Below are 16,894 nucleotides of genomic sequence, written 5' to 3'. Positions count from 1 at the left end.
TTTCAGTTTTGAGTTTTGAGTTCGCAGTCTGGAGATCGGACTGGAGATGGATGGCTGGATGGATAGATGACTTGGGCTGGGTGCCCAGATGGATGGCCGGGTGTATTAAAAAGCTATAAGTTTCGGGTTTCGTTTCGTTTTGGACTCTTTCTGATCTGTTGTTTCTCCCATTTTATTTTTGCTCTGCGCCAATGATTAATAATCGGGCGAGTTGGTTTTATAGGCAAATGCGTTCACAATTATGTTTCGGGTTTGCGGCCAGGATTGATGGGTGTATAAAGGCTTCTTTTATGCGGTAATTGAGTGTGGATGAACCAACCTCTTTCAATGGCTTTATTATGCCCACAAAATTTGGCTTGGCTTGTGCGGTTTTCACCGATTTGGATTGAGAAGACATTCAGAAGACGTGGGCCAATAAACTGAAGAAACTATAAACTGGAAAATTTAAATGATCTTTTGCTTTTATGCTGGGTCGTTCAGGCAATTACTCCAGTTTATTCTTAATTTGCCCCGTCTTTAATTCCAATTTAAAACCCATAGCTTGTATGCGATTGTTTCTTTTATTGATTTTTCATGTTTCATAACGATCTTTTCTGGTTTTCATATATTTAATAATAATAATATAATTAAACGTTAAGTAAATGTTATAAAATTGATTTTGTTTTTCTGGTTTTTGTTGTTGAGAATTGCAGTAATTAGCTCTATAAATATGTTAAACTTACGGCATACGTTACAAATCGATTTACACACTCAGATTTGTGTATACATATAAAGCCTATACACGTACACAATCAAAATATCCATATATATCCATATATTTATATGTATATAATTCACAGAGTTTCGAAGTAGTTTAAATCGACCCAGTAAGTTAAGACCTTTAAATGTCTATGTACAGTTGTTTAAATTAGCTACACGTTTAAGGTGGTTTTAGAGTGGTATAGTATGTTGTTTATAAAGTTTTTGCCTTTAAGTTGTATTTATTGGTATTTGTATTTAGTTTAATGTTTGATGCTTCACCGTCTTTTTCCATTGATTGCATAGCTAATGTTTAGAGTTCCGTTTAGTACAAGTTGTGTGGAAATGGTAACTACTTAAAGATAGATTTCCCTCTCGGAGGCACGCTTAAGTAAGAGTTAAAGTAAGTTTATCATTTAACAACGAGGAAAGCAAGCTCCCTAATTTCTTACGATTCCTAAGAGCTTATTGTAATGGCCTTGGGGTTGTTGTTGTTGCCGCTGCTGCTGTTGTTGTTGCTGATGTTGCTGCTGTTGTTGTTGAAGCTGCCGCTGTCCTTTTCCAGACTCACGGACTGGTCGTCGCTATTGGGATACTCCTCGGTGTCGCCCTCGTTTCCGGCCAGACTGTTGGGCGTGTAGACGCGGTTCATGAACTTCCTTATGTCATCGAAGTACTCCTCCCTTTCGGCAATGCCACTGGAACTGGGCGAGTCCCGGAAGTTGTTGCCCTCCGACTCGTGCTTCTTCACGTGCCGATCGAGATTCGTCTGCTGGCCAAAGGATCTGTCGCAGAGCTCGCAGCGAAAGGGACGCTCCTTGTTATGGATGTTCCTCACATGCCGCTGCAGGTTCGATGATATACTGAATGCCCGATCGCAGTACTTGCACGGATACGGCTGCTCGCCCGTGTGCGTCCTCAAGTGCCTCGTCAGATTGGCCGATCTGGGAAACACCTTGCCGCAGAACTTGCAGCTGTAGCGATCCTTCGTCTTGAGTCCCACCACACTGCCCGCTGAGAATTTCACGGGCGGAAGCGGTCGCTTTGGGGCAGCTACACTGGCGGCTCCCGCCAGCAGCGCCTCAATGCCGCGCCGTCCGCCCGGTTGGCATAAAAAAGGAAACCCCGTGCGGTAGATCTCCTCCAGCAACAGCGGGTGGAAGGTGGGATGCGTCTGCGAGTGAGTCATGTGGGAGAGAGCTCTGAGGTCCGCGGCGCCCGGCGCTGCCGCCATCGTCGGTACCGCTCCGCCCTCGGATGTGCTGCTCAGCTCGCCGCCCGCACTGGTGGGTGGCGACGGGGAAGGGGTGAGGCCGGGCGAAGCGGTGGGCGTAGGCGTGGGACTGCTGCCCTTGTGCGACTTCTGCGAGGTGGACGACTCCGCCGAGCTGTGTGATTTCATCATTTTCAGCGGCGGCCCCCTTTCGGCTTCGAATTCGTGTAATCTTGGCATGAACCTATTGAGCATCATGGTCTCTTCTGCCGGCGCGTGAAAGAATGATTTCGCCGAGCGTTTGCGGCAAATGGAAAGGTCCAATGGGCCGTCTGCTCCGGAGGGTGTGTCTGCGGGCGGAGGTGTGCTCACGATGTCAATGGATTTCTACGGGTAAAGGAGACACGGGTTAGAAAAATGGATAACAAAAACAAATTAAAGTAATTAACTACTTTGAAAATCAATACAATATTGAAAAATGTATTTGGATTTCGTTCCATGGCTTGATTATTTGAAATTAATACTTTTAAGTTCCAATAATTTAAAAGTATTAATTTCAAATCAATATCAAAAATAGTAACTATGTTAAATTCTAAAATACATCTGCGTATCTCTTTCGAACTTACCCTATCATCCTCGGCCTGCTGCTGATCGGGACTGCTGACCCTCTCCGGTTCCTGCTTCATCTCGTCCTGCTCCTCAGATTTTGAGTCATTTCTGACGTCCTCCGATTTCTCCTTAATATCCAGGGAGTTTCGGCTGGCGTCGTCTTCGCCTTCGGAGACGTGCACAAGTGGCTCCTTCTTCAGCTTTTCGTCCGTCTTGAAGGCCAACTCCTCCTCCTTGACTTTGTCATAGACCTGCGATTCACTGTTCTCCCCATTCAGAAAGCCAAATGGAAGTTTCTGATCAAATGCGGAAACGGGAGAAGTGATTTCGGGACCACCGCAGCCCAAATCCATGGGATTTTTCGAGAAAAACATTGGAATGTTTGTAGGATGCAGTGGATTTTGTGGTAGAAAGGCGGAAAATCCGTAGGGCGGAAATCCGGCAAAGAAAGGCGGTGCAGTGCGGAACATGAGGAAAGGATTCGGTGGCGTCGACATGGCGGCAACTGCTGCTGAGGGCGAGGACTCCGAAGATTCCCTAAGTGGCGCTGGACAGGTGGATGTGGCAGTGGCGGCCAAGTGGGGCTGATGCGGAAGTGGGTGCTGGTGCGGATGCGGATGGTGGCGATTCACGTGCTGGCTCCGATACGGTCCCGGACCCGTTGAATCACAGAACTTTTTGTGCTTGGTCAGGGAGGTCAGTGTGCTGAAGCTCTGGTTGCACTTGTCGCACTTGATCTGCATCCGACATGTGGCGTGCATCCGCTTGTGCCGGCACAGATTCGAGAATTGCGTATACGCCTTGGAGCACACCTCGCAGGCGAAGGGCTTCACGGAGCTGTGGATGTGCTGGTGCTGCTTCAGGCCCGACGAGGTTCCGAACGTTTTCCCGCACTCCGGACACGGATGACAGCGAGCTCCGACGTGGTAGGCGCGAATATGCCGCTGTAGATTCGAGGGGTCACAAAATACCTGCAAAATACGGATCACAGAGCAAAGCGAGCGGTGTGAGTTGCGATTGGTTGTTGGCAATAAAACAAAAAATGCGTACACAGCTCGAAATACCGCAAGAAATGGTATAAAACTCTTAATAAAAATGGTGCAAATTATAAGAAAAGGGTCATACTTTTACTTTTTTGTAATAGTCAGTTTTAATGGGAAATTAGAAAAAAGTCATTCTCCTTATTTTAAGCTGGCATTTTTCAAATACAAGTTTCTTCCTGTGTACGAAATAGTGAACTCGTCGGGTGATCTGGTTCCAAATCCAAATGAAACGAAACTGAAATTAATCAATCATCTGGTGGTGCTGCTGCTTTTGCCGCTTAAACGGATCTCTTATTTGGGCTGGACAATAACCGACGCTCTCCGAGATTACGCAAAGGTAACCAGAGCAACGGCGGCGAATGGCGAACGACGAACAACATCATCTCCACCCACTTGGCAGCAGCCAAACACCTTCGTCAATTATTAACATCAATTGCTACAATTGTCATTGCCTGGCCCGAATCATCCATCACCCCCTGTAAGGTCTCCAAGCGGAGATCAGGGCTGGACAATAGAAGTACCCACCAAATGTGTAGCGAAAAGGGAAAACAGGGTAGCACAAGGCTAATCATGAAAGACACAAAGTAAAGTAGCTTTGAGTTTGAGATCATATATTAAATACAAAGGAATACGGCTCTTTTTTTGTTAGTTTCATATAATCATTGAGCAATATTCAATATTAGTTTTAAAATTTTAAATAAATTATTTAAGCCATAGCATTTTTAGGGAAATTTTTAAATTTTGAATTTAGAGTAGTAAAAGAAATGTTTTGTAAAATATTGCGACAAATACTGCGACCATCCACCAGCCCTAAGTCAGAAGTACTCCATCTGAAGCTCGCACATTTCGTATTGCGGAGGGGCGAAGGCAATGACAGATCGGGCATTGGATTGGGTGGGGGCGGGTGGGGCGGCGGGGGTGTTTACGTGGGGCAGGGGATCCAGGTTGGCATCCAGTTTTGTGTACCCACTTCAAACTTGATTTCGGTCAGCCGTTGCGACTCCCCCGTCGCCTTTTTACGAAACTGTTATGCCTAATCATGCTGTCATAATGCGCTACGAATTCATATCAAACGATGATCGAGGCAGCCTTTTTTGTCTATCTCTATGAGCCACACAAAAGGTGGAGACTCATGGGGCGGGGGGATTGGTGGGGATAAGTTGGGGCATCCAGGGAAGCCAAAGATAGAGAGAGAGAGGGAGAGGCGACATGCAAGAATAGCTCGTGCTATAACTACATCAAATGGATTAGATTCAACTACTCTCCAAAAAGGCGAAAAACGCCACAATAGACAACGACAACTACAGAAACATTATATGTATATATATACATATATATAAAACGACAACGACGATCTGTGTTACAGCAAAAACAACCACTGGGGAAAAAACAACTATCAAAATAGGGAAAAATTCAAGGCTACCATTTTTCAAGGAGCATATATAACTTAAATCATTTCATATATAACTCAATAACCTATATTCCTCATTGTGACTTTATTAACCCACAGGACCAAAAAAAATGTTTCATAGCTGCACATTTTTTTCTGTGTACTGAAAGATGAAAAGCAGTCGCAGCTTCGTTGGGTTAAGTGTAGGTGTTTTGGCATTCGGCGGTGCAGAAGTGGAGAAGGGGAAAGGGGGAAAGTGGCGCAGGGGCTCCGACGAGATCTCTGTTTTTCTGTGGAATGTGCCTGGGCTGGGGGTATTATCAAGGAGGTGGGCGCCAGGGGCTGGACGGGGCTGTGAGCCGAGATCTAGGAGCGTACGTGGGGTCAGCCAAGACATCAGTGCCTTTGGGCACTGATGGCCTGAAGATGGGATCGGACTCTGGTAGCATGGTAGCCTAATGGAGTTGGAACTTCTGGCTGAAGTTGCATGGAAATAAACTAATGAAAGCCTGATAAAAATGCAGGCACTGACTTGAGTTTCATGAAAGATGGTTATTTTTAATTGATTTAAATGAATTAAATTCAAGGCGGAAAAGAAAGTCACTTGGAGATGATAGAATATATAAAACTTTTATATAGACCAAATTCCTGGGCGTCAGATATCCCCCCAAAGACTTTTCAGTAATCCGCCCCCTTAACACCATTGTGCACTCAACTGCCTCATCACGGATGCCAAGCTAAGCGCTCGAACAAAGCCTTGTAGATCCGTGGCAAATCCCTTTGGAAACGCCTTAAGCCCGCTGCTTAAAACAAACAAAGCTGACAGCTGCAGCTCTTTTTCGGGCCTGTCAGAGGGCCCACAGAAGAGGTTAACAAAAAAAGCTCGGACCCCAGCGAAAGTCTGGCCCAAAAGATCGATCATCATTTGCTTGGGGCCGAGTGGCTCCCGTTTAGGGATGGGTTAGGGTTTCTTCGTAGAGACATGGATGAACTGAGAGCTGGGGAGCCACATTGCGTGCTACTTACATGCCACCGAAACAATTACAGAGCGCTAAGTAAACCAACTGTAATGCTCGATGGGCATTGAAATACCGTTCGATTTGGATTGGGATTTGGATTTGGAAATGTAAATGGAAATGGGAAAAGCCAAGAGAAAAGGCCCAATTGCGACCACAAGATCGTAATCAACATGCCATTAAAACATCTTTGGAAGATGTCGAAGTCGCAGTGCGACGATGACAATGACGCATGAAACGAATCGTTCGATGGATGGATGCCTGATTTTCGATGGCTAGATGGATGGATCGAATGGATGGATGGTTGGATGGTTGGATGGGATGGTGGGATGCCGATGCCGATGCCTCCACTCCAAGCCCTTTTGATTTCGCTTTGGCATTCAAATGCAGCCAGCGAAGATGAACTCCACAAAGAGCGTGGCAGAGGGGGGCAAAGGGGAGCTGCGACAGGGTTTCTTCATTACGGGTCGCTTAAGTGTTTCTGCTTTGGATGAGTACACGCCCTGATTTTCAGCTATTGCAAGTAAGCCGCTCAGCGCGTGCTCAAAAGGTGGACCAGGTGGATGAGGTGGTGCTGGGTGTGCAGGGGGTACACTCCTAAGAGCCAAGTTAGCAGCCCGCGGCTATTGATCCGCTTGAAATCAAAAGTCTTTTTGTGTTGCCAAGCCACCAGAGCACCACGAGCTGATACAATAATTAATGACGGCGTAAGTTTTGGCCCGATCGAAGGTTGTTGGTAACAGAAGCTATTGCCGAGATGCTCTCTCTTTATCTTTACCAGATGTTCATACCTCTCAGGGATATCTATGCCACGTTGCGTCAATTTTAACGTGTAATTTTCACCGTAATACAACTAATATTTTTGAAGGGTTTCAATGCTTACCTTGCTGCAATTTTCGCAGGAGTATTTGCGTATATTATTGTGGGAGATAGCTTCGTGCTTAATCAGCAAAGGACGATGGCAAAATCGCAGAGCGCATTGCTTGCAGGGAAACTCGTCCTGCTTGAAATGGTGAGTGCCTATCAGATGATCGTCCAAGCTGGAAAGGAAAGAAAAGAGAAGAAAATGCTTAGAAGTGGAGTTCTAGGAAAAGTCCGGGCACCAAGAGCCACTCTACCGCCCTTATCTGACTGGCTGTCATCGCAAGTAGGGAAATTAGCATTGTGACATTTTCGTGAGGCTCTCTCCGCCAAATCGCCGCGGGTCAATCAAAGTCATGTGCGCCAGTTCACACGCCTTTGTTTGCCGTCCACCTGGGATAACGCCCACCTCGGAAAATCCCTCCCCCTTTCCCGGACGGGCGTCAATTAGTCAAATGATGTTCAATATTTAATATGCGCGGCCAGCTGATAAGAGATCTTATTCCGAAAAAGGAAACAGCTGCGGCCAATGAGCAGAGGCGTCCTTGATGGAGGAGAACTTCGCCCAAAAGTGGTGCGTGGTGGTGCGATGCTTATCGACTTGTATGTGGGTGGAGTAAAATCAGGCAAAAAATTTATATATATATGCGGCAGAGCGATGTCGACAAGAGGCGGCAACGTTTTCATTTTTCTTTGTTTTGTCATCGTCATGGAAGAGTTGATAGTTGCGAGCCCCCAAACCCCCCTTTTTCGCTACCTTCACCTGAAGTGTGGGCGTTTGTTTGGCTTACAGTCCATGCATGTTCAACATCAGATAAATGGCAAAAAAAGAGAAAAAATAAAGAGACAGCCTGGACACGCAGACATTGCTCACATAGCTTCCCTTTCATACAGAGCTCCTCATGTAAAATTCAATAAATCACCGGCACTGATAAGTGCCCCCCAGGGGGGTTGGGGACCCACCACCACCCACACTAGTAACGGTAAACATATAGAGCGCCGCTCCACATCTCGGGGCAAACATCAAATCAAAGCTCGCTTTTAGCACTTCAACTTAAATATATGGGTATCTATGATTATAGCCATCGCTGGGTATATATGCGGGGATATATGCGGGGATATGGAAATGTCATTTGCGTGTTGCCTTCAATTGTTGCTTGTGGGTCATTTATTTATTACAACGCAAAACATTTGTAAATATTGGGACAAAACTTTTGCATTAACCACTTGTGTGGGAGGATGATGGTCGTGTTTGTTTTTGAAGAGGGAAAACTAAGTGGACAGATTGATGGTCAGATATTCAAGGGAAAGCCGCTAGCTTGGTTGGGAAAGTCACAACAGGCACAACAATGATGCAGATGGTGATTTACCTTGTCAATATGCGAAACTTACTTAATTTAAAGCGAGTAATTTCCGTTTTCTATTTGATAGCCGAGCGACTACTGAATCCCCAGACGTAAGCGAAAAACCAACTTTGGTGAAAAGCGAAATAAAACTGAAGGAAATCGAAGTGCCGCATCGATGCAGGAGGCATTAAGCCTCAATTAACACCTACAGATTGCACATTTGGGCCATAAAAAACCAATCATGGAACGGGCCAAGCCAATCCAAACCAAACCATTTCATTTCGGACGAGCTCGGAGCTCGGAACTCGGAGCTCGGAGATCGGAGCTCACTCTCACTTTCGGCTGAGCGTCTCTTGGATGTTTAATGGCACTTTTATTGGCCGCACTATTATCGCCATCAACTTTTAATTAAGATCTCCGCCGGAGTCTGGCATTAGACCGCATATCAACATGGATCCAAAGGCATTTAGCAACATTGGCGAATACTTTGTATCTCTGTCGGATTTCTCTTTCAACTTGTATACTTCTGCACGGATTTTATTCGTTGCGCACCCATAATTCTTGTGGGTAAGTGGGAAGCTAATTGGGGGCTTGTTGTACTTTTTCGATTTTTTTCTAGATCCGAAGCTGAACACAAAATTTGATTTAGATCATTGTCGCTGCTGCTTAAATGCCAAAGCAATTTCGGCTGCAGACATTCTCCTACCCGAAAATCGGGAGTAACTCTTGATACCGTGGAGGGGTTCTCCCCGGGGTCTGATTAATGGCAAATGGGTTGGCCAGTCGTACTTACAGATCTAAATCCGGATAGACTTTATCACAGACCTCACAGCGTATATCGAAACCGTTTTCGTCGTCTGTGTAATCGATGTCCCTCTGGCTGATCAGCGAGGAGTTTTTCTTATCTTTGGAGAATTCGTCGCCACTGTACAAAGAGCCTGGAATGAAGAAAATGCACTTGATTAAATTTAAATTGCATGAATCAGGAAATATTATACGCGCACAAGCAGATTTATGAGTAGGGTAGGACAAAGTGAAGTGCTTCGAGATGAACAATTAAAATCATTAGAAACTGCAGCATAGATCTCTTTTATTGTTTTAATGTTCACATTTACAAAATTCTCCAAACAACAGGATTTTGCTATATTTTATAATTTTCAGAAGTGATCTCACTAAACTATTATGTTTAACTCACTGAGAAGCAGGAAACCACAAAGATCAACTGCGTATATTCACTATATATTTCACTATATACTTCGATCCTTAAGTTATCAGTTAAGCTGGTCACTTGACACACAACCGTTCGGCTTCGCGTTTGATGAACAAGTGTGTCGTTTGCGGAGCATAATGCCGACGAGCTAATGTTCTGTTTGTCCGCTAACAATCTGCGGCAGGTCCTTTTTTCTGGCCAGGACGCACTGGCATATGACCAACACACACCTTTGCACACCAACACACACACATGCACGCTTGCTCGGGAGTAAACACGCAAACACTTAACACAAAATTGGTAGCAGAGACGAAATCGTGTGCACTCATATATGGCACTCGCATAGCTTGACGTTGAATAGATAATTGTCCCAAATGAAAGTAAGGTAAAGGCAAGACACCCCTACCCACCCCACCATCTCTAGAGGCACTCCTCACCCCTCTGATAACTTGGCCAACTCCCGACGAGTGCCAAGTGCACAGCTACAGTGAGGGAAAACTCGCAGTATGTCTTAAATAAGTTGTATGAGTTATATTGTAAGGAACGTTTAAACTTTTAAAATGAATATTCAAAATATGGTTTGGGATAAAATTATTATTCATTGATTAAATGGACTTGGACCATATTCTATAGTTTTTTAGGTGACTACAAAAAACTAGTGATCTTTAAGCATGGGGTATTTGCACGGTATTTGTTAGCTTTATTTCTCTCTCTGCATCTTTAAACAATTCCTAGGGGAAATGAGTGTTGAATATGAGCACAGAGGTTGAGGAGAAAGCTGAGGTGCTCTAGGGGGTGGCTGAGGGAACGGAGAGGGTGGGGGGTAGGCTACAGGCACTAGTAGTGGAAGTGGTATTGGTAGTGGTACTAGTTAGCAGGGTGGTGGGCAGTGGACAACCACCAGGTGACACCAACGCTGCGGCTAAGGGATGATGGCGATGACCAGAGATTATGCATGCAAGCACATCCGAAGGGTCAGCGTCAGTAGTCAACCCCTCAACCTCAACCTCTGCCACCCTGCCATTCTAGTTCCGTTGGACTGATTTCGTTTGAAAAGTCATATATGTAGATGTGGCACCTTGCCGGGTTTCGCTGCTTTTGGCCTAAACCTCTAAACAGGTGTTGCCTCTCAAGGCAGCCCACCCCCTTTGGCTGCCCACTCGAGGGGTGCTTACCAAACACCGAACACCCAAGCCTTCCCCTCTCTGAAAACGGAGTGGTAATTGCTGTTTGGGTCAAAAGTTAATTTCCAGCGTGTGCAATATGGCCGCAAAGGGCAGCGAAGATTCCCACGTCAAGGGTTTTCCTTTGTGGGCTGCACTTGAACTTTGCGCGGAGTTTCTACTGTTCTTAATTTTTGGGTGGGCAAGCGTGGGATAATAGGAGGGTAGGCGCCGTTTCTAGGGGGTGGAGATGACACGCAGGAGTCAAGGTAGGAGTGGGTTGACATATGGTGTCCTGGGCGAGTGGAGGGGTAGCTTTAGGTTCCTTGAGCCTGAGAATGCTTGGGAAAACTTATGCTTGGGTGGGTTGCTCTAACTAGGGAGGAATCCTGGAAACTAAGTTTGAAGGTCTTAAGAGCAGCTGGTCCTAACAAATTGAAGAAAAATTTAAAATATAATTTTACTTTCATTAAACTATTATTTTTTATAATACCAAAGGCAAATTAAAACATAAATTGCTTCTTTCTAAAAGCACTTCAAGCAAGTAATTAATCAAATACCTAATTACTTGTCTTTTCACAAAGCCATCTCCGCTGTCAGTTCCCCCATCGATTCCTTATCATTCGGTCATTGCCCAGCCCCCTTGTCAGCATCTCCCCCAAATCCTGCCCAATCCTTTCACGCCTTTCACCAGATCTCTTTGCAGCTGGATTCCCCCTTTCATCTGACAGATTGATTCACTCGCCCAACGGAGAACTGACAATTCAATAGAGTCATTGTGAGGCATCAGGATGCGGATTAAGCAGGGGAAATGGATGCCGACGAAGGCAGGCGGGCTGCAAACTCTTTGACATGCCAATTACATATCACAGAATATGCTGCTGGCTGCCAAAAGCCACAGACTGACCCTGAATCGGAGGCTATATGGCTAAACGGAAGCCGAAACTGTTGACAAATGATTGATTGAATTATTTACACCTTACAACTTGCTCAAACGAAATGTGAAAAAATCAAAGTTAGATCCGCCTGCTAATCGATTTGGCAGCAGCACAAAATAACAAAAAACAAAAAAACAAAAAGGGTTAGGTGGCACTCCTAATGATGCCCAAATTGACACACGATGATCATTTAGCGGAAGACGCGACACGAGCCTTCTATTCAATTTAATTCTTCTCTTTCGCTTTTTATTTTTCAGCTCATTAATCATCCATCAGCTTTGCCGGCGACAAAGTGTCAATCGACGGAGGTCTGTTGATTTTTTGCTTTTGGATTCGTATCTGAGAGTTAGTTAGGATCTCGTTTATGGGCTTGGTCTATGTGGCGTGTGTTCTGCCGGTCGCCAGTCGCCAGTTGGCGGTACGAACGTATCTAAATGTGCTTCGTGTATAGTTTGTTCCATTGTTTGATTGGTCGATTGAAGAGTTGCCGCGATTTAAGCCGAAAGCCATCTCAAAAGTGTCTTGGTTTCGTTTATTTATTGTTGGGAATGGTTTTCTGGCTCTGTGTTTTGGTTTTTCGGGGCGAAGGTGGAGTCAAGGTGAAGGGAGCTCGCTTTGAGTTGACACCTTTGAGGGTTGGCTGATTTTCGATTTTTGATTTTCGAGTGATTTAAGGAATGGTTAGAAGTCATTCTTTAATAGTTAATACCAATAGGTATTGGGAAATAAGCTGTTTTAAAACTGTTAAATACTTCATTATAGTAATTATTGTAGTAGGTCATTCAGAATGATTACTTTCATAACAGATCATTTAGGATATTTATTTAATTTGGTCTGGAATCTATCTAGTAAATTTATATTGTTCAGTCTTTTGTTTGATAGCTGACAATTTGCATTAAATGGTACGAGTATGTACAACCTTTAAAAAACATTCCCATGCTCTAGAGTGCACCCCTTGGCATTGCATTTTCCTTACTGAAAATTCTCGAACGCGAAAAGTTCCCAGCCCAGGCGCTCATTAGGTATTCCTCGACAAAAGTAACGGTCGGAACTTGGAACTCCCTCTCCTGAAAATCCAGCGATCCTTCGCTACCGTTGCGACCACACTTTCGATCGCTCCTTGCCACCTCTTATCCTTTCCGGGTCTCCGCGGCGGAACCTCGACCGCGTTGCCACCCCCGTGCTGCACTGGTGGCACTCGCTGCATGTCCTTGGACACACAGGACATCTGGGCCTTGTCTTCTGCCAGAGACTAGAGGGAAATTGCCTGCTCAGCAGCGCGTGAACTGCGAGAAAAGTTGCCCGAAAATACGTTAAAAAGTCAAGACACAGGTGTCCCTTTCGTTGAATGGGAAAGCGGGTTGAATATCAAGCTTGAAAACGGACTTACGCGGAAACTTTGACAGCTTGGCTTTAATTGAAAAACTCGAAAACTAGAATATGAATGCGAGACCATTGTAGGGCACTATGATCCGGCAGATAAGCATATGGAATTAACCATTATGTTCATTACATATTCAAATTTAAAGCCGACTCGCCAACGAAAACATATTCGTGGAGATTTAAATTTGTGATAGGCTGAGCGAAGAGAAAAGAGTGTGAAACGCCAAATGAGCTGTTCATAAATCCCACATGTTTATAATCAAACACGCCCCGGCTTCCCGTTTTACGGGGATTCGAGGGATGCAGGATTAGGCTTAAATTGAGCGTGTGCCATTTTGACTGTCAGCAACATATACATAGCTCATACCGTATATCGCTGACACAATCTCGGACCCTTTGTTTGCTGATGGATCTCTAATGAAATTATCAAACATTTTAATAACAAATGAAAACATGTGCGGTTGCCGCAATATTGCATGGGCGCATGCGCAGCGCACAAATTGATCGCATTTAAGGGAGGAAAAAGGGTGCCCGGCCATTTCAGAGAAGGGATGCCGGCTTCCGATTCTGTGAGCCCTCATAAGCCACTGCTCCTGCACCCGAGATTGTATCGCAGGACCGTCGCTCGTGCCAGGAGCTCTGTCACGGGCATTGCCACCGGATTCTGGACTCTCGATTCTGGATTGTAGATTCTAGATACTAGATTCTGTGTACCCGATTTGACCTGACCCACAGTGGTTGTGTTGCGCGTTAATTGCCTGGCACCACAGCTGCACTTATTAGCCACACCAGCATGGACACAACGCATACGTTATTATACTCTTATTCAATGTCACATCCTGATGGAATTGCACACGATTGGGCCAGGGTCATGGTAACTATACATTAGGTAGGGCATTGATATCTTGATTAGTAGGCAGAAGCCTAAAAGAGAATATCTTAGTAAAAGAGGAACAAATAAATAGAAATGTACACATACTAATTACAAGACTATTGATCAGAAATCCATCAGTTTTTCAATTCATTCAATTATGCTTGTGCTTGAAGTAATTTTAAAATATTTACTTTACTATTTAAGTTTAAATAGTCGAATACAACAATATTGTAATATTTGATCAACTTATTCTTGGGAAAAGCAATCATTGGGAAGCTAACTCACCGTTATCACGATCGCTGCGATCATCGCTGGGCGCCGAGCTGCCCTCACCCCCGCTTTTTGCTCCCGAGGAGGAGGCGGCGGCCACTGCGACGGCGGCTGCTGCTGCGGCTGCTGCTGCCGCGAGGACCTTGCCGCCGTTCATGAAGTTCTCGTTCAGTTGGACAGGACTCTTGGGTCGCCCGTCGACTACCATTTCACTGCCAGCATTCACGTACCGATTCGTCTCGTACCACAGCTATAAAGAATCCAAGGGAAAATAATGGTTAAAATTGTAAAAAGTTGAGTGGCACGTGCTGAAGGGTTTTTTATTGTAAGGGGTTGGGGCCGAATACTCACATAACCACCATTAATGTAACTCTGTAAATTAGCCTCGCCAATACATTCGTCCTGAACGCTTCGGATTTTTTTCAACCACGTGGACACATCCTCTGTAGGCTCTAGCCATCCATTATAGTGTCTACCATGGGCCTGCAGACACAATATAAGGGTAATCCATTTAAAACATATTTATTTTAAGTGTTTTCCTCTTCATTAAAAACGTTAATTAAAAAGGGTAATCAGTTTCTAAAAATATCAGCTGGCGTCATCTGTTGGCCCACGCTTGCTAACTGTGCTATTTTTACACGTTTGTCTTTGCTAAGCCAAGACTCAACCCTCAAAAGTGTTATACTGTGTGTACGTTATCATAAGACCAGGTAGATATAAATTTTTAAGATGTAAACTATGTTTTTAATAATGCTAAAAGCTACGAAAAAATATTAAAATTACAATAAAACTTAAAACATAATAACAATTATATATAGTATTAGACATTTAATGTATAGATTTGACAGAAGCTAAAAGTAGCAAATATCTGGGTAAATTAAAATGCTTTGTAATTTTATTAACTATTTATCCAAAATGCTAGGTTGTAACAACCCAATGTAAAATGTCAGCATATAAGAAGTACTCTTTTAGTGCCTTCTAAAGTCATTTCCCATTGGAAACCGCATAATTACTTAGCCAATTAATAAGGGTCTTCTAACACTGAAATAAAAAGCAGTCTCAGCAAGACGCCGCCCACAAGTCTGCCCGTAAAATCAAGGTCACTAAACAGTAAGAGGAAACTGCAGCCACAGTGCAAAAATACAAGGAGCGAGCAAAACAACAGAAAACTAAACAAAAACCGCCAACAGTTTTTGTGTACAAATAGAAGCAGCGGCGCCAAGCTGAATTACGCATAATTTACACAAATCGTTAACAGCGGCTGTGTATTTTTCTTTTGTAGGTTTTTTTTTTGTAGTTGCGGCTGGAAATGGGAAAACTGCCTTAGACTTTGCGTCGCCGAAAGTTTGACGCTGCCGCAACCACAAATTAAAATCGAAAAACCAAAAGAAAAAAATACAAAAACTCAAATGCTGCGGTTGACTGAATGACTTTGCGTATGCGCAACGTTCAAGTCGCCGCCGTCGAACTCTTGTCTATGAAGTCATTTGGAAAAACGGCATTTTGCAGTTGGCGATGAAGTGGTATGAGTGTGTGTGTGCTCCTGTGGGTGTGTGTGTGTGCGTTGAGTGGGAGAGTCTGGGGAGAAAGAGAGAGAGTGCGCCATGTGTGCACGCTCCAAAAATTAAGTTAACAACGCCTCAAGTGGCTCCTGCTGCCCGCAGCATATGCAGAGCGAAAATAAAATAAATACAACATTATACCCGCGCGCATAAATGAAATAAACTTTGCGTTTCCAGGACGAGGGAGAGGTTTCCTCGAGTGGTTTGCCAAACAAGTAGGTTGCAGTCTGTGTTGTGCATTCGGCGAGGGCCACGCAAGTTATAGTTGCAAAAATGTATAATTGGAAGGGCTTTGATTTGCGGCACACGGGGCAATTCGCAATTACAATAATTAGAAGGCGGTATATGTATATCGTAGTAGGAACATGTGGGGTGAAAGCAATCTCTTTTCAAAGCATACTGCTCTGATACAGCAAAGATAATTTATTTTCCAAAAATTTCATATGTATATACCAAAATATCTAGATTATCATGACTTTTGAAATATCTTTATATGGTTGTTCCTTGTTCTTTTTGGTTATTCAAGACGGCAAAGAAAACTGAAATCCGAGACAGTCACTAAAAAATGATATGATCATATGGATATGCCCACATACACGGCCAGAAATATCCGTAACAGTTTGGAAAATAGTTCCAGTTGCTGGTTTTGTCTCTCGATAATCCCCGGACACACATCACACATGTCCTTGCCTATTCATAACTTTATTAAAAAGGAGGCCACCACACTCACTGCTGAAAAACACGAAAACGTCAATGGGCAGGAAAAATATTTACGCGCCAGAGATAATCTCAAAGTGTTGGGTTCGGTTAGGTTCGCTTTGGTTCGGCTGGCAGAACTGGCTTCGAATTGCCAGATCCGATCCAGATCCTCCAGGAGGATCAGAAGGGAAACGGTGGCAGATAGGTACAGATACAGATACAGATAGAGATACGGCCAATGTATCTGTCAAAACGGAAACGTGAACGATAAAAGTGCGCTTGATTTGAGGATCATCCAGGAATAAAGGCCAGAAGGGATCCGATCCGAGCTCTGTTATTTTTGCAATTTTCGCTCGAGTGGCAGGAACAATATTTTTGTATTTTTGTAGCAATACCTGGCCGAGTAGGTAAAAAGAAGGGATCTCCTTGTGCGAATTGTCAACAGGACGAGGCGCGATAATTTGATTGGATTGTCTCTCTGTTTCGGAAGAGAAAAGTGGTAGCGGAGGGAGGAGGAAAAGTGTCAGTTGACTGACTGACTGACTGACAACCGATCGAAGGGTTCAGACTAGGATCCGT

The 16,894-nt window shown here is 44.3% G+C and overlaps 1 protein-coding gene across 3 annotated transcripts in view; it reads right to left on the bottom strand.

The window, feature by feature from the left end:
- Positions 1–948: 948 nt before the first annotated feature.
- Positions 949–16,894, bottom strand: part of LOC122612721 (transcription factor hamlet) — a 32,965-nt gene continuing 17,019 nt past the window's right edge. For all 3 annotated transcript variants that reach the window (XM_043786507.1, XM_043786505.1, XM_043786506.1), the window contains exons 3-8: positions 14,406–14,537; positions 14,070–14,304; positions 9,010–9,154; positions 6,893–7,049; positions 2,578–3,531; positions 949–2,338 (exon numbers count right to left, since the gene is read on the bottom strand). In XM_043786507.1, the coding sequence (XP_043642442.1) occupies positions 1,196–2,338; positions 2,578–3,531; positions 6,893–7,049; positions 9,010–9,154; positions 14,070–14,304; positions 14,406–14,537 (2,766 nt within the window). In that variant the 3' untranslated portion in view covers positions 949–1,195. The remainder of the gene's footprint in view (positions 2,339–2,577; positions 3,532–6,892; positions 7,050–9,009; positions 9,155–14,069; positions 14,305–14,405; positions 14,538–16,894) is intronic.

This window comes from Drosophila teissieri, chromosome 2R (assembly GCF_016746235.2).
Source record: "Drosophila teissieri strain GT53w chromosome 2R, Prin_Dtei_1.1, whole genome shotgun sequence".
Lineage (NCBI taxonomy): Eukaryota > Metazoa > Arthropoda > Insecta > Diptera > Drosophilidae > Drosophila > Drosophila teissieri.
Note: the sequence above shows the minus strand (reverse complement) of the source record. Positions and strands in the feature narration are given on the sequence as shown.